Source organism: Phytophthora sojae (assembly GCF_000149755.1).
Source record: "Phytophthora sojae unplaced genomic scaffold PHYSOscaffold_21, whole genome shotgun sequence".
NCBI classification, from domain to species: domain Eukaryota; phylum Oomycota; class Peronosporomycetes; order Peronosporales; family Peronosporaceae; genus Phytophthora; species Phytophthora sojae.
The window spans coordinates 148,752-172,456 of NW_009258135.1; the positions used below are offsets into that span (position 1 = coordinate 148,752).

Below are 23,705 nucleotides of genomic sequence, written 5' to 3' on the forward strand. Positions count from 1 at the left end.
CTTGTCGCTACCCGTCACTCGACCTGCGCTATCAACTTCAAGCATACATAAAAGCCTATGTCTGCACCGCGAGTATGCCAGTGCATGTATTAGTATTGAGGCCTTTAGATATCATGCATTAGTTCAGCACGGAATAGATATAAAATCCAAAACGCTGGTCATTAAACAAGGCAGTATATTACAAAGCCATAGAATATATTTAATTTTCATTTTAGCAAGAGTACGAGCGTGCTAGTCCATTGCAACATTTGTGGAAAACTTAAGTACCGATAGTTCAACCAACATTTCTAAAGTGTCGCTACACTTTCAACCTCACGGCGCTGCATTTATACTTCAACTTTTCCTCACGATGAGGACAGGTGAACTCTACATGTCTGAATGCTCTTGTCGACTCGAACACCTTCGCCCATCGCCCAAATTGCTGGATACCATGCTCGGGTAATTCCTTGAGCATGATTTTAGCTTTAACAACCTTGTTTACTGCTCAATATTACCACATCGGCGCACCCTCGTTACTGTTGTTGTTCAAGTAAGTGATCACGCCCGGGTAGGCCAGCATCGTTCGAATTGCATGGTATTCATAAGAGATTTTGAGAGGAGTGACAATCATTTCACAATATCAGATTGTAAATATTTGGCTGTTGCGTCTACCCTATGAGTGTTGTAGCATCGTTTTCTGTTGCTCTTTAGGCAAACAATAAACATAAAGCAACAAGCCACGATACTTTACTGCATGTAATGTTAGTTCTTCTATATAGGATGTCACGCTCCACAGCAACTTCTACACAGCGGAAACCAGCACACTGCTGTTTCGACCGATCCTACATAGCCCAGTAGAAATGATCAAGTCGTCGCCAACTTTTTGTGCTTCTTCGAATTCCAGTTTCATTGTCAATGTTCCCCGATCTTTATGTAGAATGGGCCTCGTTCGGCACATAATCGATATTTTTTCACTTTATTTCTGTCGCCAACATAACTGAAATGTTGAGCAAAATCGTTGGAGCTTTCATCTCTTGTTCGCTTCTTACCACTTATTTTTTCCTAACGAATGCACATATCTTGTAGCGTCATATTTTCCGGCCCTGCCTTCGCCTTTCTGGTACGAATGAGGCTACTAATAAATACTTAGAGGACCTCGAATTCCAGAGCTACTTTGGGCGAGACTTTGATGTTTCGATGCATAGATTTTATAATTTTAATATGCAAAATAGCTATAAGCTAGTTTGGTCTATTTACTGTTAGTTAGTTTGGTGGTATTGCTTAGTAGTCGGATAGGAAACAATACTCTTATTAAATGTTGCAATACCGGTAGTTGATAAATTTGGTTAGTGATATTGGAAGCAAGGTCTGTTACGGTTATCATAACGATTAACCCAGAAAATTTATGCCTTAGACAGCTGCAATTGTAAAAAAAAAAAGCTCGACTAAGGCTAGGATGGTAGAAATTTTATAGGCTCATATAATAATCGGGTCGGGAGATTTGGTAGGGCTTCGCCTGGGTGAGCTCCTCGTTTGCACCGCCAATTTCGCTTCGCTCATGGCGGGCAAGGCGTCGGTAAAAAACGGTATTAGCTCCTACTTAGATATACCTACTCCGGGCCACGCGCCGACCATTGCAGACCTCCGCTTCGCTGCCGTTGCAAACGGCGTCTCTGAGGGCCTCTCTCGACAGTGGTTGATCGTTCTACAACACTACATTTGACATTTTGTGTAGCCAGTGCTGCTTCACACGATCAATGCGTATGCGTGCACAGCACTTGCTTTTTTTTAAAAAACGAAGTTTTGCCATGTACGAACTGCGACCTTCCCCGGCCTGTTAAAGGGAGTGGGGCACCAAAAACAACTAGCGTTAAAAAGTCTATTTACATAATAAATTTGACAGTAATCACTGACATTGGTAAGTCGATATACAAACCTTAAGATTATGATGTGAAACATTTGGAATTCACGAGGAAAAACTCAGAATCATATTCAATTTTGTCAGATAAAAGGTGGGGTGGGGCTATATTTGAGGGTGGGGCACTATCGCAAGTCCCCAGCCAAAGACGTCAAATTTCATGGGGTGGGGCACTATTAGAGGGAGGGGGCATAATTACAGTTTTTACAGTACTTTTGGATAAATAATGTACGCTGGTGAGAAAGATAGTCGCAATACTGTGTGGCCCACACTACATTTTCATCTTGGATACAAACAATCCTCTTTGTAGTGATAGCCTCGGGAGACCACTTTTTATCACTATCCAGAGGCATCACTATCTAGATCTGTACCATAATGACGGTACACCATTGTTCAAGGTACCAGTGCAGTGACAATAGGCACTTGGCGAGCTTGTATTGTACACTCAATATGTGGCCAAAGCATCCGATACAATTTGAATTTTGATCTGGACATTTTAATATCTAAAGCTGTATGACACGAGGGGTGATGATACCCTGCCCACTATTCAGATGGACTTGGAATGACTGCCCGGGCAACTACAACGCCCAACCTAGACTAGTGTCCAATCTTATTCAATAAACGCACGTTCTGAATCACATCATGCTATGCAGAATAGTATTTGTGTGAGCGCGGGAAATTTGACAGGGCCGTTCCTAACCGTGAGGGCCCGTTGAATCCATTCTAGGTCACAAGCGATCCATGTTGTGGTTGAGCTTTGCTAGGCATGCTTTACGAAATGGACAATTTTATAGTTAATGACCTCTTGATAGTGGCAAAGTCAAATCTCGTATCACTAAGCACTATCCGGAGGTTAGAGGAGTGGAGCGGACACGACCTACGAGCTATACGACCAGGAGCGAGTATTGAGAGGAAGAACCCCATTGCTTACTATTGTTTGGCTTAGCTATTATTTGATTAGCTAGTGTCTGCTCGAGCTTTACCAGTTCTTGCGCCAGTTGGCCTCAAGTTCCTTGTGGTTGTTCGGCGGAGGAGCAGAGCGCCGCTGCCGCTGCGTCGGTTGAGGAGCAGAGGGCTGCTGCCGCTGCGTCGGTTGAGGAGCAGAGGGCTGCTGTCGCTGCGTCGGCCGTGGGGGAGTAATCAAATTGATTACTTCGTCGTCTTGGTGAGTTCGTCGACGTTTACTCTGTTATTGATTAGGTCGCTGGCGCGTCTCACGTTCGAACATGAGCCTGGCACACTCACGCGCAATCTCCTTACGCTGACGCGCCATCTCCTCACGCTCACACGCCACCTCCTCACGCTCACGCGCAATCTCTTTACGCTCACGTTCGAGCCGCTCGAATAGCTCTTGGTTCGTGCGGTGCTATTCTGAGTTCAGGTGTGTGTTCATGTTCTGGGTGTGCCCCAGCGCGTATGGCGAATTGCAGAACCGACACAAGTACGTGTTGCCGCTGACGTGCTCGAAAGCTGGGTCCACGATCATACTGGTAGAGCGGAAGTTTGGATGTGATGGCGCTTTGAGCGCCATCACTTATAGAAAGGGCTCATTTTATTGTTAAAACGATTTTAGCATAGGGTTAACGTTAGCTAAAAGGCTGTTAGAAAGGATTCGTACTTAAGGACTCTACCCGGTATAACGGGCTCATCTCAGCGCCCATGAATTGGTGAGCCACGTTATATCTTTTCGTGCTGCATCAACAAATAACCTCACGATAAGGTCGTCCTGATGATGTTTGTTTAAACTTCGGGCTTTACCCCAAGATAAGATCTTGAAGAGGCGCTTCTAGACCTTATCGGGCTTTACCCGCAAGAGGTCTAGAAGAGGAATGCGTCTAGACCTTATCTCGCGGATAAGTCAAGCCCTGATGTTGTTCCCAAGCTTAGACCTTATCTCGCGGTAACTCGCTGGACGACGTGGCGCGCGATGATCTTCGTGTGATCGATCGAATCAGGAGTTGGACTCGTAGGCCAACGACGCTGGTGCCGCCGCCGTTGCTGGTCGCTGGGCGGCAATGCTATGCTGCCTGGTGCCATCCCGGTCATCCAGGGCTTCCTAGGCGACGCTGACTGGCGCAAGCGCCGCGCCCATCTGTACGCTACCTGCGTGCTGGGCGAGGGCGCCAAGTCGGTCATGACGCGCAAGCTCGACAACGTGGTGGGCATGGTGCTGCCGTTCCTGAGCGACCAGAACTCAGTACGCTGCTCTGCACAGTATTGGCCAGATCGCTGAGGACTTCGGCGAGGTTGAGAAGGGCAAGAACTCCCAGGCCAAGTTCCACGCCGTGGCCGTTGCGGCGCTCACGGTGCTGATCCAAAACGAGCAGTGTGCGCTGTGCACGTGCGCTCTGGCCGCCTGCATGGAGATCAACTTCTGCAACACGAACGTGTGCACAACAAGTACGTCGCCCCGTACACCCAGTCTCTGCTCGAGCCCTGTTCAACGCGATGCATTCGTGCCCGCGTCAGGTCCAGGAGCAGGCAATCACTGCCGTGGCTAGTGTCGCGAAGGTGATCGGCGACAAGTTCCTGCGCATCTACGACATTTTCAGCCCACTTGCCAAGGAGGTTCTGACCAACACCCACGGCAAGGAGTACTCGCTACTGTGCTGCAAGCAAGGAGCGCTTCGTGAACGACGCCAAGGAGATCAGGGAGATGCTGGTCCGCGTGCAGTCCAGCGAAGAGCTGGAGGTCCCCGAGGTGCACGCACTCACGTTGCGCAGTTGTGCGTGCGCATTGGCAGCATCCTGAAGGAGGATTGTATCCCGGCTCTGATTAAGCAGGCGCAGATTCAGCCGTGTCCGATGTCGTCGCTGACGATGTCGAGGAGGATGGCCAGACGGCTGATGACAAGGACACGATGACGCTCGAGATCCGTGGTGTGGGCAAGAAGTGTCTGGAGATCAACACAAACGCAAGACCAATGCGTGCAACACGCTGTACCAGTCGGCCCTAGCGCAGGTGATGATCCCGCTGATTGACTTCGAGTACGTTGAGGACATCCGCATTGTGAACAGCCTTGCCATGGCTAACCTGCTGAAGTTTGCGGTGGCTGGCACGCTCAACCACGGCGCTCCAGTAGCTCTTTGAAAACTCTTCAAGGCCGATGTTGAAGGGCCTGCAGGAGGAGAAGAACCTAAGTGCTTTGGTGCTCTTGTCAAATTCATGTCGCCCGTCCAAAAGACGAGCGATATGAAGGATTTCCCAGCTCACTGGCATATCGTAACACGTGTGTATCAGCTGCCACACTTAGGGAGTAGGCAGCACACCCTCCAACGATCCTTAAGGGCTGGAGGGCCGGGCATTTTCTAGGTCGTTAGTTAGGCTAAATGACTGTAATGTACCTCAACTTAAAACGAAACGAAACGAAGGATTTCCAGCTGGATTCTCCTCTCAGGCACATAGCGCGTGTGGTGGACACTCAAATACCCGATTGCACCAGAGCCACGTCTGCAGTGCACTCCGGCAACCAGGCGATGAAACGTGGATTTACGGAGACTAAGCATTGATGATCATGGATGTTGCCGGCCTGAAGAGTGCCCGAACTAAACTGTAAGTGGTACTGGTAAATTCAACCCTGCATGAAGTTCTTCTAACTTTTTTTCTTAGTGGCAAGCTCCGCCCATTTGGTGATCCACCCTGTTGTTTTGAAAAATCGGAATGATTTAGTGAAGATACCTACGGTCTTGGTGGAGGCGCCCGGTTCATAATGACCTGCCGCTCGTCCAGTTGATCGCCGTCCTTGTCCATGTCGGCAAAGTTTACTCCGTTCGGGAAATGTGTCGGGATGTTTGTTGCAGACGTCGTGCTCAGTGGAGCATCCAACCACACGGATGCGAACATGACGACAGATAGTGCGCAACGCCTCCGTCGAGCGCCAGCACTCGGAACGCAATCATCATTAATTAAAGACTGCAGGTGACTTTGTAAATCACTGTCACTCCGCACAGTCAGCACCCTCGACGCTTTATCGCCCTGTAGCACAAGCTCGGCAGATATTATCGCAACGGCGAGAAAAGCCCCCCCCCCCCCCCCCCCGACACCTTGCGCACAAAACGCTGTTAAGCGACCTCCTTCGATACATTTTCGTCTTCGCCTGACTGCATATAATCATCCTCTGTCGTTTCGTGAGCTGGGACCATCGTTTGCAGCAACCGAAGTGTGTTCTGGCAGATGTACGGGAGGAAGCGGTAGATTCCCTTGCCGAACGCACACGAAGACACTCAGATCCAGCAAATTCAAGAACCTCTTCTGGAATGAGACCTCGGAAGCTGCAACCTGTGGCAACAACTCTGACTCCCTCAGATTTAACAGCAACTGGAGGCCGAATTTGACAGCTCTGTGCTTCGCCCCGGAGGAAATTCAGAAGTTGCGCCTCGAAACCTGCCGAGGAAACACTGACACTCCCATTACTGCTGCCGTTCTAAGCCGTGAGTTTGGCCGCTAGTGACGTACCCACTGGAGGTTATCATCACACGAACTCACAAGCACCGTCGAGCCGCGCCAGAGCCACAAGTCGAGACACCACGTTCAACGCTGATAGTCCTGGCCCAACCGACACTTCGTCGTTTGCCACGCACTCGTCCAGCAAGTCACGTAGGATGTCCACCATCGGTGCCGGGTTCTTGGTAGCCAGGAGCTCCAGCACGGGCAGGAACTCGGTCACCTCCTCCTCATCCTCGTGGTAGCGCGCAATAGCCACGCAGAACAGAACTCTACGAGTTCATGTGCGAGCAGCAGCAGCCACATCCAGTGCGCGGGCGTCGGGCGCGTCAGACTCCAGTCCAGCACCATCATCAGCAGCTCGGAGGCCGCTGTCTCCCCTGCCGCGAGCATGGCGCGCCGCACGACGGCCACCAACTGGCCGTAGATGGATTGGTCGGCAGCTTGCCCGCGGTCTTGTCAAAATCCACGTTCTTCTTGTCCTTGTCCTGGTCCCGCTCCACCCAGCTCTACACCGCGTCCTTGGCATGCGCGACCTCATATCCCCAGACAGAGCTGCACCATGTCCACCAGCAGGTCTGGCCGCGCTAAACCTGCGTGTTGACGGTCAGCTCGGCAGCTGCATTATTGACTGCGTCCTTGGCGCAGGCCCTTCTTGGCGCGCTTGCGGTGGGGGCCGCCTCCGTCAGACGAACAGTTAGGACCAACTGCAGCTGCGTCTGCAGCGCCAGCATGGGTAGCGCCTCCCTTTCGACAGTTGATCATCATTTTGGACAACGTCGGCTCGCGGGGGGGGGGGGGGGCGCGCTGTTGATATCGCCTCCCCTCTCCTCCCTTCCTGCTTCCTCCGTCCATGTCCCTCCTTCTTCGTCGGCCTTGCGGTGTCGCGTGACCCGGAACTCTCCCTCCCTGCTCCTTGACACCCACAGGAGCGGCTACACTGAGCCAATGCGCCTTCGCCCGAGGTCTGGGGACGCCATACAAGCAGGGTTCCGACTCGGAAAAATCCCACTCGGAACCCTGCGTGCGGCGCAGTGCGCACATGGAGCGTGGCGCTGGCGCCGTCCAGGCTCTTGGTCTCCACACAGCAGATGCCGTGTAACGGGGTTTCATGGAATAGTGACCCTGTCACTATTCAGGGATGGCTTCATCGGTCACTCCCCTGGATAGTGACCCAAGTGGCCTCAGAGCCAACAGACACATTTTGTATGACACAAACTATAGGGAACTTAGGATTTGTATGCAGGCCAAATCTGTACCAACCTATAAATACATTCAGTCTTAGATCTACCACTTTTCAAGTCAAGTCGTCCCCTGCAGACCAGAGACACGTGAACGGCTGTTCACTTGGAGTTTGTATACTCCTGCTTCCTCTGTTAAGAAGTGCTGTGTGCCCCGTCACACTTGGTAGCACTTGTAGTCAATCCTACGCCTACGCGGGTAGATTGGACTACCTGAATCCTCTGTGGTCTCATCGAGTGAGCCAAGATGGATCGTACAGAGTTTCCCCATCTGAACGACTCGCAGTACGAGTCCGTTCGTAAGATGACAGGCATCTTTGGGACAGATGCCCTGCGTAGCTTGGCGGCGGCGACGCCGGCTGAGCAGGTTGAGCGTATCAACGCGTTCGACACCTACGAGCGAGGGCTCATCGCCCACGTTCAAGGGCTGCAGACCACTGCGGCCGCGCCGAAGCCGGTGCAACCGAAGCCCCTGCGGCTGAAGGTTCAACCCTTCGAAGGGAAGGAAGGAGAAAACCTTCACTTCTGGGTTCGAGAGGTTGAGCTCGCGATGGACGCGGCTCTCGTCTCGGACGAGCGACTCCGTGTCGCCTTTGCGCTCTCCAACCTTAGTGGTCGCGCTAAGAGTTGGGCGTATACGCGCGAAGCGACGACGCCTGGATGCTTCGCATCATGGTCCCAGCTGTGCGAGCAGCTGCGGGCCGCGTTTCTTCCGGCGAACTACGAGTACCGCCAGCGTTCGCGCTTCCTCGCCTGCAAACAAGGAAGGCGCGAGCTGCATGAGTACATCCAGGAGATGCGAGTGCTCACTGCCTCTTTGGTGGGGAACCCCCTGCCTGAACACATCAAGGTGACCGTGTTCATGGACGGTCTGTGTGTCGGTCCTGCCCGCACGCAACTGTTCCGTGTGCAAGCAAACACTATGGAGGAGGCGATTCAGATCGCCCTCCAGGAGGAGTACAGCCACAAGCAGGCTCGTACCCCTGCCACGGTATGGCAGAGCAACCCTGCCTCTGGCGGTGCGCCTAATGGTAACTCCGGCAATGGAGCGATCAACGGGCCGGTTCCCATGGATCTGGGCATGGCCGAGCAGAGCGACATGCGCTGCTACGGCTGTGGCAAGCTTGGGCACATGAAACGTGCTTGTCCCGCGGGAGGACTGAAGAAGAAGTTCTCTTCGAAGCCCTTTGGCTCTAGGGGTCGCTGGCAGAAGCCGCGCCCCAGGAACCAGGGGAACGCCGGACACCAGTAGGGGCGGGGCGCCCTACTGGGGAAACACTAAGTCTTCATGAGGGGCGTGCGGGTGGCACACGCCATGGGGACGTAGCCCCTGAGAGTCTCTGTACTCTCGAAGCGGAGAAGGGCAGCGGTGGGCTGCTTGTGGTGCACGCGAGTGTACCGGGATACGATCATCCCTTGAGAATCTTGGTCGACTCTGGGGCGTCCAAGAACTTTGCGCGCCGCCAGACTGTCGCACGCAATCGCGACAAGTACGCCGATGCGCTACGAGGCAGCAAAGGCAACGGGCTGGTCTCGGTAAGACTGGCCGACGGTACGGTGGTAGAAGTACCTCGGGTCCACATGAACCTCACTGTCAAGTTCGAGGACTTCGACAGCACGGAGCCGTTCTTGGTCCTAGACATGGACAAGTACGACTTGATCCTTGGCATGCCGTGGCTGGAGAAACACGAGCCTTGGAACGACTGGCGCGGCAAGGCCATCGGGGCCAGCCGTCCCCCACGCTCTGACAGAGCTTAGGTGAGTCATGTTCCCACCTCTGGCAGCAGTTGGGGCGCCCGCGAGGGCCGCCAGGGCGCAGCAGCGTCCAATGAGTTCTTGGAGCCCGTCGAGACTGACGACGACTCCAACCGGGCCGGACAAGGCCTGAGAGTGGAGGTGCCGGACAGCACCTACCAGGTGGGTAACGTAGGTCCACACGCGGGTAACGAAGTACCGCAGGCAGCAAGGGCTGCTGGAGAAGGCGCCGCTGGCGTTGGCGTGGGTAACCAAGTTCCACGCGAGGTCACTCAGACCGTAACTGATGAGGAAGGCACTGCAGGCGCTTCCGATGTGGGTAACATAGTTCCACAGGAGGTCACTCAAACCATAACTGATGCGGGAGTCGCTGGAAGCGCTCCTGGTGTGGGTAACCAAGTTCCACACGGCGAGGTGGGTAACATAGTTCCACCCAGCAAGGCGGGTAACCAAGTTCCGCTCAAGGACAAGGCGGGTAACGTAGTTCCGCACGAGATCGAGAAGATCGGTGGTGCCGTCAAGGCGGCGCCACGAGACGAAGACACCCGAGGGTCACGTCGTAAGCCGGGCCTAGTCGTGTGGCCGACGACGCCAGTCGCCAGCGACTCCGAGCCTCCAGCCAAGGCTCCAGCCGCCGAAGAGTGTTATCACATCTTCGACGGCGTGACCGGTCGTCGGGTCAAGACAGGAGCTGCCGAGCTTGCAGCTCTGCCCGAGGTTTCAGAGTTGCTGAATCTTGAGGAGCTCGCCATTGAGGACTTCTTGGCCGAGCTAAAGGCCGGGGAGATCGCAGAGTTGGTTCTCCTCCGACCGGAGTCCACGTCGGCCGAGTTGAACTCGTCCTCGGTCATGGACCAGGCAGTCCTGGAGGAGTTCCAGAGACAGCGCGCGCCGCGCATGGGCTCTGAGATTCTTAAGAATCCCCGGGACCCGGTGTACCCCTTGGTGAAGGAGTTCGAGGACGTGGTGTCCAAGGATCCACCGTCCAATCTCCCTCCGGACAGGGGAATCAGGCACGAGATCGATCTCGTGCCGGGCACGAAGTACTGTGTCACGAGGCAATGGCCTCTTCCCCGGGAGCAGTGTGAAGTCATTGATGCCTTCTTTGCCGCCAAGGCGAAGGCAGGCATGGTGCGGGAGTCGAAGTCCCCGCACTCGACGCCTACCTTCTGTGTTCGCAAACCGAACGGAAAGTGGCGTCTGTTTCATGCTTATAACAAGCTGAACAGCGCGACAGTGCCTGCGCAGACACCGATCCCGCGCAAGGACGTGTTGCTCAACAACATGGCCGGCTGCACGCTGTATAGCGCGCTGGACCTGGTGGACGGATACTACCAGATCCTGATGCGCGAGAGCGACATCCCACTCACGGCTGTGAGCACGCCGAGCGGTATGCTCTGGGAGTGGCTGGTCATGACTCAGGGGCTTTCTAACGCCCCGGCAACGTTCAATCGCTTGGTCACACAACTGTTCCGACCTTTGCGTGCGTTCACACAGACGTACTTTGACGACATCTTCGTCCACAGCCGTGCCGAGGCAGGCCAGACGGCCATGGAGGTGCATCTCCAGCACCTTCGACGTGTGTTCGAAGTCATGCGGGCGAACAAGCTGTACGCCAACATCGACAAGTGTGTGTTCGCAGCTGAGGAGATCAAGGTCCTGGGCTGCTTCGTCAGTAGCGCCGGGGTCCGGGCGGACCCGGAGAAGGTGAAAACCATCGCGGCTTGGCCGCCACCTCGGTCGCAGAAGGACCTACGACAGTGGTTGGGCCTCGCCAACTACCTGCACAAGTATAGTGCAGGCTACGCCGAGCTGGCACGGCCCTTGTCGGATCTCCTGAAGAAGGATGTCGACTGGCGCTGGGAGCGTCGCCATCAAGATGCTTTTAACGACATCAAAGCGAGCTTACAGCGCGCGCCAGTCCTGGCATTGCCGGACGAGACGAAGCCTTTCAGCGTAGTCTGTGATGCGTCTGACTACGCAATTGGCTGTGCGCTATTGCAGGCCGACGATGAAGGCCGCGAACGGGTCATCTCGTTCCAGTCCAGGCAGCTCAAGGCAGCCGAACGGAACTATCCAGTCCACGACAAGGAGCTACTTGCCATGAAGTACGCTCTTGTCAAGTTCCGAGTGCACCTCCTGGGCTCGACGCCCTTTGTCGTTTATACAGACCACGCGTCCTTGCGGACTGCCGTCAACACGCCGCATCTCTCACAGCGGATGGCGCGTTGGCTGTCATTCTTCGCGGAATACAACTTCCGTGTCGAGTACAAGCCGGGCAAGTTGAACGTGCTTGCCGACGCGCTGTCGCGCCGATCCGACTACGAGCTTGCTCATATTAGTCGGGTCACGACGGATCTGTATGATCGCATCAGGCTGGGGTACCGAGACGATGCCAGTCTCGGAGCTCTTGTGCGGTTCTTGGCCGCTGGCTCGGGAGCCAAGGCCGAGTGGCTCACGCCCCGACAACGTGCAAGGCTGCACCGCTATGAGTGGGCTGACGGTTTGCTCCACTATAGGGTCGAGCCCGAGGATCCTCCCCGTATTGTCGCGCCCAACGACGAGGATCTCAAGTACGACATCCTGATGGAGGCGCACGACGCTCCATCCAGTGGCCATCTCGGCCGTGAGAAGACGTACGCGTCTGTCTCGCAGATGTTTTGGTGGCGTCACATGTACAAGTGGGTCGCCACCTACGTCCGTACGTGCGAGACGTGCCAGCGCGTGAAGCCTGCCGGTCACGCCTCGGCACCATTGCAGAGCCTGCTGGTCCCAGCGGACTGCTGGAAGTCGATGAGTCTCGACTTTGTCTTCGGACTTCCGGCCGATGACCGTGGCAACACTGGTGTAGTTGCCTTCGTGTGCCGTCTGAGCAAGATGGTCCACTTTGCTCCAGTTCGTGACACCGTCACTGGCGACGAGGTCGCTCGCCTGTTCATGGACTGTGTCTTCCGACACCACGGTTTGCCCGAGACCATTGTCTCTGATCGAGACCCGCGGTTCACCGCTACGTTCTGGCAGACGCTGTTTCGCCTTCTCGGCACACGACTGTCGATGTCGACGGCGGACCACCCGCAGACGGATGGCCAGACGGAGCGCGTCAATCGCGTGCTCGAAGACACGCTCCGCAGTATCTGCGCAGAGATGCCCCGCTCTTGGGCTGATCGCTTGCCCATGGTTGAGTTCGCACTCAACAATGCGGTACATGCATCGACGGGCTTTACGCCCTTTTACCTGAACGGGTTGCGCCACCCTCAGGTGCCGCTCACATTACGAGGCAGTACCGGGGCTTCGGTCCTAAGTGGGGGAGAGGCTCGGAAAACCTTTTCCTCCCAAGTCTCGGACGTGAGTCCAGCCACCTTGCGGAAGCAACTGTCCTCGTTTGCCGAAGACAGGCTGAACATAATCAGCAGGGTGCGAGACACCATGGCGCAAGCCCAAGATAAACAGAAGGAGTACTCTGACCGAAATGGAAGAGGAAACATGAACGTGTTTAAGGTTGGGGATTTAGTTCTCCTAGATACTAGAAACCTACCGCTAAACACTGTTAGCTCGGTCGAGAGCAACAAGCTGAAGCACCGCTTCATTGGACCCTTCACGGTCCTCAGCCGGCATGGCGCGGCGTACACCATAGACTTGCCCAAGTCGATGACGACTCACCCGACGTTTTACGTGGGTCGTCTTAAGAGGTACCATGACCCTCTGGCTCTGGCTGCCCCGCAGGAAGCGGTGGGTGGCCCGGTGGAGAAGAGCGCAGCTCCTCGAAGCGCGGCGTCGGGTCGCGGTAAGGCGCCTGATACGCGCGCTGGTCGTAAGACGGTGCGGCGTACATCGGAGCAGCATACGCAGGGGCCCCGTACGAGCCCTGGCCAAACTGGGCCTGATACGAGTGGGGCTGCTGCTGCTCCGGATACGGCGCGTGGCCATGAAGCTCGGCCCGAAGGCCAGCGAGCTGGTTTCGCAGCGAGACGTAAGACGACAGGTCGGCTCGACGATCCACACGGCCATGGAGACTGCGAGTTTCTTGATAGAGCGAGGCAACATCCTCACGGAGCCGCTCCACGGCACCAGGCTGACCAGCACGAGCGGCAGCCTCGCCATCAAGGCCGACGCCAAGCGCGATCTCGAGGACGTACACACGGTCCCGGAGAAGACGAATCTCCTCTTGCTGCAGGGCCACCACCTGACTCGGGGCCCCAGCATACGGCTGCGTCGCCTCAGGCTCGTAGCCATGGCCGTGCGAGGCCACCGCCGGCCCTCCTTGATCGTAATGGGCAGATCCACTACCACGTGGAACGAGTCGTCCGGGAGCGGCGGCTCCATGGCAGGCGCCAGCTGCTCGTGAAGTGAAGGGGTTACCCTGAGTCGGATAACTCGTGGGAGCCCGTTGAGCAGCTCCAGGCAGACTGCCCGGAGGCTGTTGCGATATGGGACGAGAAGCAGCGGCAGCTTTGTAAGTAGTCCTTGGCTTCTTGGCCGGTACCCGGGGCACGGTAGCAGACGTAGTCGCACCACGCCCACGCTCTTCGCGAGCTTTGGCTCTCGCCTCTTGCTTCAGCTCGTCCATCTTCGAGTGGAGCTTGCGCTTGCTCACGAGTTGAGCGAACTCGATGCGGAGCTCGCGCACGTCCAGGATTGCGGACAGAGTGCGATCCTCACGGAGTTCTTTGAACTCTTGGTCGGAATACCCTTTGCGCTGGACGTAGCGCCAGAAGAGGTCTTCCACCTCGCTCCAGGTCATGTTGTCATTCGGCTTGACCCAGTGGAAACCCCACACAGGATGGAGTCCACCCTTGTCCTCCGGCTTCTTGCGAAGCGTGGTGAACTCCTTCAGTGTGAGCTTGTGTGGTGCTAGTAACACACACCGGGCGACTTCAACGTCGCCAAGAAAGAGTGGCTCTTTCTCAACAAGAGCACGCTCATAGGAACCCCTCGAGGTGTACCCGCCGATAAGGCCACGAGGAGCCGAGAGCTTCTCCAACAGCGCTGGCGCACCAGTGCCAGGCTCGGGCGGGAAGTAGCCCTGCGGGTACGTGGCATCCCCGCCTGAAGAAGACTCGATGGTAGTCGTGACAGTCGGCTGCCTGGCATACGCACCCGAGCTAGCAGCGTGGTATTGCTGCTGCTGCTCGTCGAGGTTGTTGGAGAGCTCCTTGGGCTCGTGGACGGCACCCTCCTCATCCTCAGACTCCGAGTCGATGAACAGCTTGGAGCTGGAGCCGCGAGGCGACCTGGAAGCTGAACACTTCTTCGCCTTGGCCTCGGCGGCCTTCGCAGCGGCAGCCGCTTTCGACGCTTGGGCACGCTCACGACCTTGCGCCAGCGTCAGATGCTTGGATACCAGCACCTCCTTGGGCTTGGAGCCCGCGCCGCTCGGCGACTTCTCGGCCACGACCCCAGCGTCGGCCATGGCGACTTCGTCGTGCGACTGCTTGCTGTCGCCTGAGCCGGACTCGGCGTCCTCCGCCTCCTTCTCTGACGAGGCCTTTGCGTCGGCCGAGGCGTTGGTCATGTCGCCTGCCGCCAGCTCCGTGCCTTCGGCAGCGTGCGTGCTGCCCTCCGAGACGTTCTCGTCGTGGGGTGAACTCTCACCGGAGTACTGGACCATCGTGCAGTCAAAGACGGCGGCTTCCCAGTCGCGAGCCGGGCTTTTATGGCCCCGAGGACTCTCCTCCTTGCCTTGCGCGGCGTCAGGAGACTTGCTCCGAGCCCCGGCCTGACGGCCACTCTCCGGTGTGCTGCTACGAGAGCGCACCACCTCCTTGGCCGCCTTCGTAGCCTCCATCAGCGCGGATGACTCGTCCTTGGCCTTGGCCGCCCTGGTCTTCGTCCATGATGGTCAAATAGTCATATTAGTAGTCATATTAGTAGTCATATTAGTAGTCATATTAGTACCACCGATGCCTCACTACTAATAGATATATCATTCTACTATTGCCAGAATTTGGATAGTAGTAGTAGTAGTATGACTACTAGCCAGTATTCCCACTACTACCAAACCCTGTCCGAGAACTGCGACTCCTTGGTGGAGCCGTCCAGGATGGCGTCGATGCAGGCGCGCGTGTCCTTGATGCTCATGCGTAGCCGCCACTGGTGCAGCCCGTGTTGACGAGGTAGACGGACGTGTTGTGCTTCTGCAGCTTCTTCGCGTACTTGGTGGGGTGCAGCGGTAGGAAGGCGGCGCCGAAGCAGGCGCTGAAAGTGGCCGCGGGCTCCGTCACGCCACGCTCCGTGCCGGCAACCAACCTTGGCGGTGTAGCCGGACAGGAAGTGGTACATGGCCTGACCGTCGCTCAGCTTGGACAAAGGCGGCAGCACGCCGTAGGCGTGCACGCGATGTTGGACGGGTGGCCGCCGCTCGATGTGGGCTCGTGGTTCAGGACATGGTAGATCGGGTACGACACACGGCCGTTCTCCGTCCTGGACGTGTTGTAGAAGTCGGGCTCCTTGGCCTCGGCGTCCACGAACGCGTTCTCGAGCAAAGCATCGCGCTTGATGGTGTTGTAGATGTCCGGCTCGTTCTCCTGGCTCAGGTTGATGGTCTTGGCGTAGCAGCCGCCCTCGAAGTTGAAGATGCCCTCGTCGTCCCAGCCGTGCTCGTCGTCACCGATGAGGTAACGCTGCGGCCCGTGCCCGACAGGCCGAAGAAGAGGGCGGTGTCACCGTTCTTGCCCTTGTTGGCCGCGCAGTGCATGGCCATGATGCCGTCCAACGGCAAGAAGATGCCCTTCTTCTTCTCACCGCGATACCAGGTGCCGCCGATGACCACGTCGTTCTCGATCTTGAAGGCAACAAAGACCTCCGAGTTAAGACCGTGTTTTTGTAGTTCTTGTTAGTGCCTTGCAGGCGTTGACGATAGTGAAGTCGGACTCGAAAAGCGTAGCCGTCGAAGACGTACACCTTCTCGGCCGAGCTGTAGTGCTTGGTGACCGTCTCGTACAGCTCGTCGAACACCTCGGCTCTCTCGGGATGGTTGATGTCGCCCCACCAAATGTTCTGGCTGGACGGGGCCTGGTCCATGATGTACTTGTTCTTGGGCGAGCTGCCCGTGAACTTGCCCGTATGTGCCGTTCTTGACGAACTGACCCTCGCCGTTCTTCGCCTTGTGGGCGGCGATCTCGTCGTAGCTCAGGTTGCGGATGGTGTTGGCGTTCGTCACGCCGAACTTCTCGATGGCCAGCGACGTGGCCGTCGGGTTGGCGAACGTGCGGAGCACGAAGGGCTTCGCGAAGGCGGCGGGCCTGGACGGCGCCATCTTCATGGCAGTCTGCAGTAGAGGGCGACTTTAATCAATACACACAACCCGCAACACTAGCGCTACCTCTTCCATTCATGCTTTACATGTCCTGTAATCTCTCTCTTACCTTGAGGTCTACTGTATTGCTGGAATTGGACGCTGGAGGCTCGACTGTCCGGGCATCGGCCGCTGGGTTGGCTGCCCTTGGAGCGCTGCCGTTGAGGTGGAGGGAGCTTGAACACTTGGCAAGGAAATTAAAGAATGACGGCCCGGCCTTGGTAGACCCCGGAGAAAGCGCTGTCGTATCACACCTTAGCACCTAACTTGCGTTGCTAGTACTTCCAGCCGCGCTCAAGTTGCTTCAGGGTGTCCACCGAACGTTGGCGAGCAGAGGGGCGCCGCTTCTCCACATGTTGGCGACTAGTAGAGCCACGTTCCTTCAAGGTGTCCATCTGAAGTTGGCGACGAGCAGAAGACTGAGATTCTCGCCGCGTCTCCACTTGCTTCTGCTGCCTCGCAGGTTGCGGCGGTGGAGGAGTCGTCAAGTCGACTACAAGCCGTGCGCGTTTACTCCCACGCCCATGCTGTTGGTCGAGTTGCAGCCCCTCACGCCGACTCTGATGCTGTTGGTCGAGTTGCAGCCTCTCACGCCGACTCTGATGCTGTTGGTCGAGTTGCAGCCTCTCACGCTGATGCTGTTGCTGTTGGTCGAGTTGCAGCCCCTCACGCCCACTCTGATGCTGTTGGTCGAGTTGCAGCCTCTCACGCCGACTCTGATGCTGTTGGTCGAGTTGCAGCCTCTCACGCTGATGCTGTTGCTGTTGGTCGAGTTGCAGCCCCTCACGCCCACTCTGATGCTGTTGGTCGAGTTGCAGCCTCTCACGCCGACTCTGATGCTGTTGGTCGAGTTGCAGCCTCTCACGCCGACTCTGATGCTGTTGGTCGAGTTGCAGCCTCTCACGCTGATGCTGTTGCTGTTGGTCGAGTTGCAGCCCCTCACGCCCACTCTGATGCTGTTGGTCGAGTTGCAGCCTCTCACGCCGACTCTGATGCTGTTGGTCGAGTTGCAGCCTCTCACGCTGATGCTGTTGCTGTTGGTCGAGTTGCAGCCCCTCACGCCCACTCTGATGCTGTTGGTCGAGTTGCAGCCTCTCACGCCGACTCTGATGCTGTTGGTCGAGTTGCAGCCTCTCACGCCGACTCTGATGCTGTTGGTCGAGTTGCAGCCTCTCACGCTGATGCTGTTGCTGTTGGTCGAGTTGCAGCCCCTCACGCCCACTCTGATGCTGTTGGTCGAGTTGCAGCCTCTCACGCTGATGCTGTTGCTGTTGGTCGAGTTGCAGCCCCTCACGCCCACTCTGTTGCTGTTGGTCGAGTTGCAGCCCCTCACGCCCACTCTGATGCTGTTGGTCGAGTTGCAGCCTCTCACGCTGATGCTGTTGCTGTCGAGCTTGAGACTCGAGTCGCTCTTTCCTCTTGTTGTGGACTTGTGTGTTCAGGTGAGCCTTCATGTTTTGATAGTGCGTCCTTCCATCGGCATAGCCCAGGCTGTACTGCTTGCAACATACGCTACACCAGTAGAACCTGCCGCCGAGATGCTTGAATATCGGGGCCACGCAGGCCATGGAGGTGGAAGAGCAGAACTTTTGATGTGATGGCGCTTAAGACATTCGTCGGGTTTTAGCATTTACTCGGTTACTGTTGAAACATTTTAGCATTCGATTGTTGTTGAAACGAGTTGAACGTTTTTTTTATCGACTGTACGTGTTCAGCATTAACACGTATTCATACAAAGTCGTGCTGTACACGTACACGACTGAGGCCGTGACGTTGCTCGAGCCCGAGTACGCCAGGAACGGAGGCAGTGCGTTCGGTTGTTGGTGCAGGCGTCCCTGGGCACCGACGCCTCGGTCAGATTTGAGTTCATTCATGCTGTGCTCGGGCGACAGGATTGCCGACGACGGTGGATATGGTACGACAACAGCGTGCAGTACTCCTTGATCTCGGCCTGCGGCCCGAACGACACGAACTGCTCGGCCGTGTACAGCACATCTGCGTACTTCCAAGCACACCATAGCACATCGTAAGCATGTATTAAACACTGCTACTAAATATCAATTCAAAGCACACTCTTGCTTTACCCGGATGTTTGGCCTGACCTGGTGTTTTACCCGGAAAAAAGTTCCGGGTAAAAGTTCCGGTCAGGGTGAAAATAAGGGTAGTAAAAAATCCTAATACATGCGCAGAGTTCTGGGTAAAAGTTCCGGTCAGGGTGAAATAAGGGTAGTAAAAAAGGTTACGATGACGATGAGAGTCAGGTCGTCTATTGAGTTTTTAGAACTGCTTCAACAGCGGCGGCGCTTTGCCCAGCGTAAGCGGCGTGACGGGGTCCTCGCTGGGGTTCCCTTCGCGATGTTCACGAAACTAGTGTAGTCGCTCGCCTTGTTGCCCAGCGCCAGATTATCGAAGGTGTACGTGGCTCCGACCTCGTACTTCTCGGCGCCGAGCGGCGTGTGTCTCCTCAGTCTGCGTTGCTCCTCGCTCTCGCCAAAGTCGGCAATGCCCAGCTCGGGTGCGTGGTGTCTGGCAAAAATGAAGATCGGGTCCCATGGGATAAATTGAGACCTGTATTTATCCCAAGAAAAACCCACTCAATAAATTACCGTTTTAATTACTTACATTCGCGTGTAGCGCGAGATGGACGCGTCGCCGACAGGGTCAACATTCACGTGGGCGATTCATAAAGACAAGAGGTATACGATATTAAAGGCTTTTCATTATGTGTTGGACCAGCAACTGTTTACTTTGATAAGATTTATGGACAATCAGACTCTATAAATTACGAAGGCTGTGTTTTTTAACAAAAACCTTGATATGAAATGGGTGACCCGTACATCAGATACACTATTCAAGCAAAGAGGGCATCGCTAAATTCTAATATATAAAAACAGCGCGGAAAGTAGTATCACCGGTAGACTCTGAAATAAATTTCAGAGAACATGTACCCTGCGTTTTTTTTGCGCTTTCATACGTTTGCTGTAGACGTATGAAAGCGCGAAAAACACAAAAACGGAAAGACTAAACAGCAGACATAATTAAGCATTTTTTCGGTTCTTTGCGATGATGCAGCATCCTTCTAGACCTCATCTGTCTATATATACGCCGCTAAAAATGCATGCACGTACATGCATCGCATCATGCGGCGCAGCAGATCCCATAGTTTCCTTACGTCCTGTTCCTTGCGATGATGCATAGGCTATATATACAGTACACCATCTATGTGCCAGAATCGAAGACATTGCACGCCAACGGCCACACACTGGTGCCTCCAAGCCTCCATCACCCGTGGACAAGGTGCAGATGCCCAAGTCGGATACACCGGAGTTCAAGCGCCTGCAAGACCTGCACGCTGGAAGTCTAGCACAATTCTGCAGGCGGAATGCTGCCGAGGCATCACCGCCCAGTTCTCAAATAGCCCCGGCACTAGTGTCGGGGCCCAAGGACTCAACTGCGAGGTCGTGATATCTCTTCACGTCAGACGGACTGCTGCTCGGCAACACTCTGGTCCCGGACTTCTGCATGCCATGATGCCCAGGATCGCTCAGTCAACAGGCAATTGAAGTTTCATTTTTCGATACCCTCCCGCTGTAGTATTACAAGATTTACCTTGTTGAATTTTGCGACGAGATGTAGGTGAACTACACTGGACTCCAAATCCACAGGCGACACGACACGACTCAACTCAGCTCTGCGCTGCTCTTTGGCAGCCACAGTGAGCGACTGTGGACTAATGGGGATGCTGCTTCTGAAGGTCTGAAGCTGGCCACCAGCACCACCTCGACATGTATCTACACCTTTGCCCAGACTTAGTTGTATACGCACGAGTTCATGCCTAGAAGTCGCGTACTTGTCCAGCTTCTCCATTCCCACTAGCGTTGTCTTATCGTCGCGATCCTTCTCGATAGACTGAGCCTGGTTGTACTTGACCAAACGCTCAGCATGGCACGGAGCGCCCTTCTTAACACCGGCGGCCACACTCCTCCAGGTCAGCAATGAACATGTCTAGCCAGACTTCTTCTCCACCGTCACTGCCTCAATCGACGCCGTGTTGCTGGCGATCTGGTTCACCTTCAGCAGGAAAGCGTCGCAAGCCTTCTGCTCGATGGGATTCGTCACCGCCAGGTCGTCGCCCCGATCTGCACGACCTTGCAAACCCCGAGGGCGCTTGGCCGGGCGGCATCAAGTCCGTCTCGAACGTGCAGGTGTCGGACTTCTGCACGCTGTGGCTCGCAAAAGTAAGGCTGCGGAGCCTTGACGTGGACGAACTACAAGGCGGCACGTGCTGGCCCAAGAGCACCAAGGGCAATACGGCCTCGGACACGGCAGGAGGACAGGAGCACGGTGGGGATGTAGACGACCAGTTGCCAGACTGGGGGAGCTTTTGGAGATGACGGAGGTCCCAATGGCCATGGTCGTGCTGCTGAGCCGCTCCGTCTTGAGCCGTCGCCGCTTCTGCTTCCACGACGAGCTGCTGCTGTTGTTCTTGCTGCTCTTGCTACTGCGCGTGCTGACGGTGGACTCGGCGTCACTGGTGTTTTGACTTGCAGAGCCTCCGTGTTCTGGCAGGATCATTTGGTCCGCCGCATTCACCTCCCAGTTCAGCGACGAGCAGTCTATTGCGACAAAGCAGCAACGAATTGTGAGTGCTCGATACTCTCACCAACGTGATTGCCTCCAATGGCTACGTACACTGCATCGCGTCTTCGTGCCGAGCTAAGCCCAGCGCGGCATCGCTGACCGAAATTGTCGAATACGCAAGACTCAGCAGCTCTGCAGTGCCCTCGCGGGTGGCAGCTATACAATAACCACAACAATGCAACAACAAGGGTCAGGCCAGCATCAACTTTAACACAACAATTCAATGAGAAGAAGAAGTGCACGCACTCTTCAGAGCCTCGATCAGTCCTTTGCAGCGACGGAGACCAGTCGTAGTTCATTGCGGCATATTATACGCTGCGCAGCCAGGTTCCTGTCCGCATAATCCGCAAGCAATCGTCAGCAACTCCAACGCTGCCACAGCGCCTTGCCGATCTCCCACACAGCACGGGACCTCCTCGGAGTTCTCCGCGCGATGCGCTTCCACAGGAACCGCGCGTCATTCCTGTACGAAGAAAGACTACATGTAGGATTTTTTCAGTCTGCCAGTCCGCCATTTTGTAGCCATGTTGCTCACGCACATTTTCTTCGCCAGCAGCACAATGAGCAGGTAGCTTGCATAGAAGTCCGGGGTCAGCGCGGCGGCGAGCGGCACGGTCGTCGCAGCGGCCGCCACGAGCTCCAGCTCCTCCGACAGCGTCTTGAGTGGCTGCGCCAGCTGCTGCTGCGCGTCCTCGCGGTCGCTGGCGACGGCGTGGGCGGCCAGCAAAGCTCCTCGCGCTGCGTCCACAGCGTCAGCACCAGGTTCTCCACTCTCCCGAGCCTGGTGATGTCCCTAAGCTCCTGTTGCGCTCGTTTTGCTCGAAAGCAGCAGCTAAGGCAACCGCGCACCGGCAGCCTGAAAAAAAAAGGATTCTGCTGTGCGCCAGAGAGGCTCCGAGGGTTTTTTGGCGACTGTGGCTAAGCAATCGCCTGCAGCGTCAAGTGTTCGGGCCGCTGGTGCTAGCGGACACCAACACAAAGGGGGCCCGCTACTCTATCCGGCCTACATGTACACGATTTCGTGTTATTATTGAGTGCATCGTACAGAACGTGTAATGTTACATCTATTTCGAAGTAGATACATGTTGCAGGTAGTGGAAACTAGCTTTAGATGTAGAACCCCCACCGCCGGGAAGCGTGTACTACGTCTACCTGCTCTTTAGCAGGCGTAGATCAACATGCACTAGCGTATCGCCCTACGTGTGAAGTTATGTATCAGCCAATATACATGTAGTCATAACATGCATCGGTTGACGGAGTCGTGTGCGTGAGAGTTAAATGTTATCGTGTACCGTGAGGTAAAAACTAATAGCTGCGACTGCTGCCGACAGTTACCAGCACGTGCATACCATATATAGGGGCCAAACAATTCGGCTGCAGTGCCTATGAAGATGATTGTTGTTATGCATTCGAGACCTTGCTAACTTTACTTGATTTATGATGACAAACAGCCCATATCCACAGCCAACCATGATGTTTGGGCTTTCAAGCGAGCTAACGTATACCTCCATGCCCGCACGATATCGGCGAAGGCGTGCTGAGGCGAAAGGCACGGTTAGGTGGCATCAGTAGAGCTTTTTATTTGAGTCAACAGAGGTTTAGCACTAAAATAAAATGTGAGTATGTCGAAAAACTTGTTGTGTTTCTGCATATTGCAAACATCTTCAGCAAAAACCTGGCGCAGACAACAATAAGGAAAGCGATACAAAAAGAGCTACTACGCTGGTCAACCAGCAGTGTGAAGAAAAACCGTCCACCTACAGCGATATGGTGGAGCTACTCAATGAGTGGATCGTCAACTTATGCTACAGAAGCTACTTGTAAGTTAACCCCACCAGTATAATGAAGAGATATAAGTGCGTAATCTTTTGCTGCACAAAGCAAAATAGATTCCTTTAGCGTAGAGCGCGTGTAGCTTCAAAATCGATGGCCGATTTAGAAATTTTTAACGAGTTTCCGTTTTCATTACAGTTTTTGTGAGTTGCCTTGCATTCTTGCTGTTTGGTTTTAATCTACTGGTACGTCGGATACCTATTTAGCATTAATCCACTACAGGCGTACAAGTACTTGTTCATAAATTGTTTTCAGTTGGTGTATGAGCTAGCATCGAGAAATACGAGTCTTCGGCAAAACTCATCATACTTCGCGTTGCTGCTTTTGGTATGTTTGAGTTCGAATTGGCCGATGTCATCTGGAAGCTCATGCGGGTAGGGCGCACAATGCGGCCGTACGAGCGTTCTCAACCGATGCGGCCGCATGCAGCCGCATTGTACAAAACTGTGCGATGCGGTGCGGCCGCATGCGGCCGGTTGAGAACGGGCCTAAGAGCGCATGAGCTGAGCTCGCTCTCCCACCTGACCGCTCTTCATTCTCCATTTTGCTGCTCGCCGTCGACGAGAAGCGACCGGACTCCCCACTGACAAGCCCTGCACA

At 55.1% G+C, this 23,705-nt stretch overlaps 5 protein-coding genes across 5 annotated transcripts; 1 reads left to right on the top strand and 4 right to left on the bottom strand.

The window, feature by feature from the left end:
- Window positions 1-1,537: 1,537 nt before the first annotated feature.
- On the top strand, window positions 1,538-5,255 carry PHYSODRAFT_348660 (hypothetical protein; the record flags this gene model as incomplete). The annotated part of the gene is made up of 10 exons (XM_009541282.1): window positions 1,538-1,555; window positions 2,930-3,033; window positions 3,098-3,226; window positions 3,309-3,387; window positions 3,948-4,094; window positions 4,123-4,284; window positions 4,367-4,465; window positions 4,518-4,623; window positions 4,682-4,792; window positions 4,855-5,255. 10 exons carry the CDS (start codon window positions 1,538-1,540, stop codon window positions 4,986-4,988), a joined length of 1,089 nt encoding a protein of 362 aa, XP_009539577.1. The 3' UTR covers window positions 4,989-5,255.
- Window positions 5,256-5,576: 321 nt separating this feature from the next.
- On the bottom strand, window positions 5,577-6,734 carry PHYSODRAFT_307997 (hypothetical protein; the record flags this gene model as incomplete). The annotated part of the gene is made up of 4 exons (XM_009541283.1): window positions 5,577-5,810; window positions 6,112-6,215; window positions 6,384-6,613; window positions 6,646-6,734. The coding sequence occupies 4 exons, from the start codon at window positions 6,732-6,734 to the stop codon at window positions 5,577-5,579; spliced, it is 657 nt and encodes a 218-aa protein (XP_009539578.1).
- A 6,285-nt stretch (window positions 6,735-13,019) lies between these two features.
- On the bottom strand, window positions 13,020-16,598 carry PHYSODRAFT_342798 (hypothetical protein; the record flags this gene model as incomplete). Its single annotated transcript, XM_009541284.1, has 7 exons — window positions 13,020-15,161; window positions 15,338-15,427; window positions 15,457-15,583; window positions 15,656-15,933; window positions 15,957-16,118; window positions 16,208-16,379; window positions 16,420-16,598. The coding sequence occupies 7 exons, from the start codon at window positions 16,596-16,598 to the stop codon at window positions 13,020-13,022; spliced, it is 3,150 nt and encodes a 1,049-aa protein (XP_009539579.1).
- Window positions 16,599-17,124: 526 nt separating this feature from the next.
- PHYSODRAFT_535016 (hypothetical protein) lies at window positions 17,125-17,910 on the bottom strand (the record flags this gene model as incomplete). The annotated part of the gene is made up of 1 exon (XM_009541285.1): window positions 17,125-17,910. A coding segment is annotated over one exon (786 nt), but the record flags the coding sequence as incomplete, so codon positions are not given.
- Window positions 17,911-18,325: 415 nt separating this feature from the next.
- Window positions 18,326-23,648, bottom strand: PHYSODRAFT_342800 (hypothetical protein; the record flags this gene model as incomplete). The annotated part of the gene is made up of 10 exons (XM_009541286.1): window positions 18,326-18,480; window positions 18,522-18,633; window positions 18,995-19,157; window positions 20,482-20,613; window positions 20,647-20,779; window positions 21,005-21,247; window positions 21,324-21,428; window positions 21,644-21,735; window positions 21,812-22,010; window positions 23,504-23,648. The coding sequence occupies 10 exons, from the start codon at window positions 23,646-23,648 to the stop codon at window positions 18,326-18,328; spliced, it is 1,479 nt and encodes a 492-aa protein (XP_009539581.1).
- Between the last annotated feature and the right edge of the window lie 57 nt (window positions 23,649-23,705).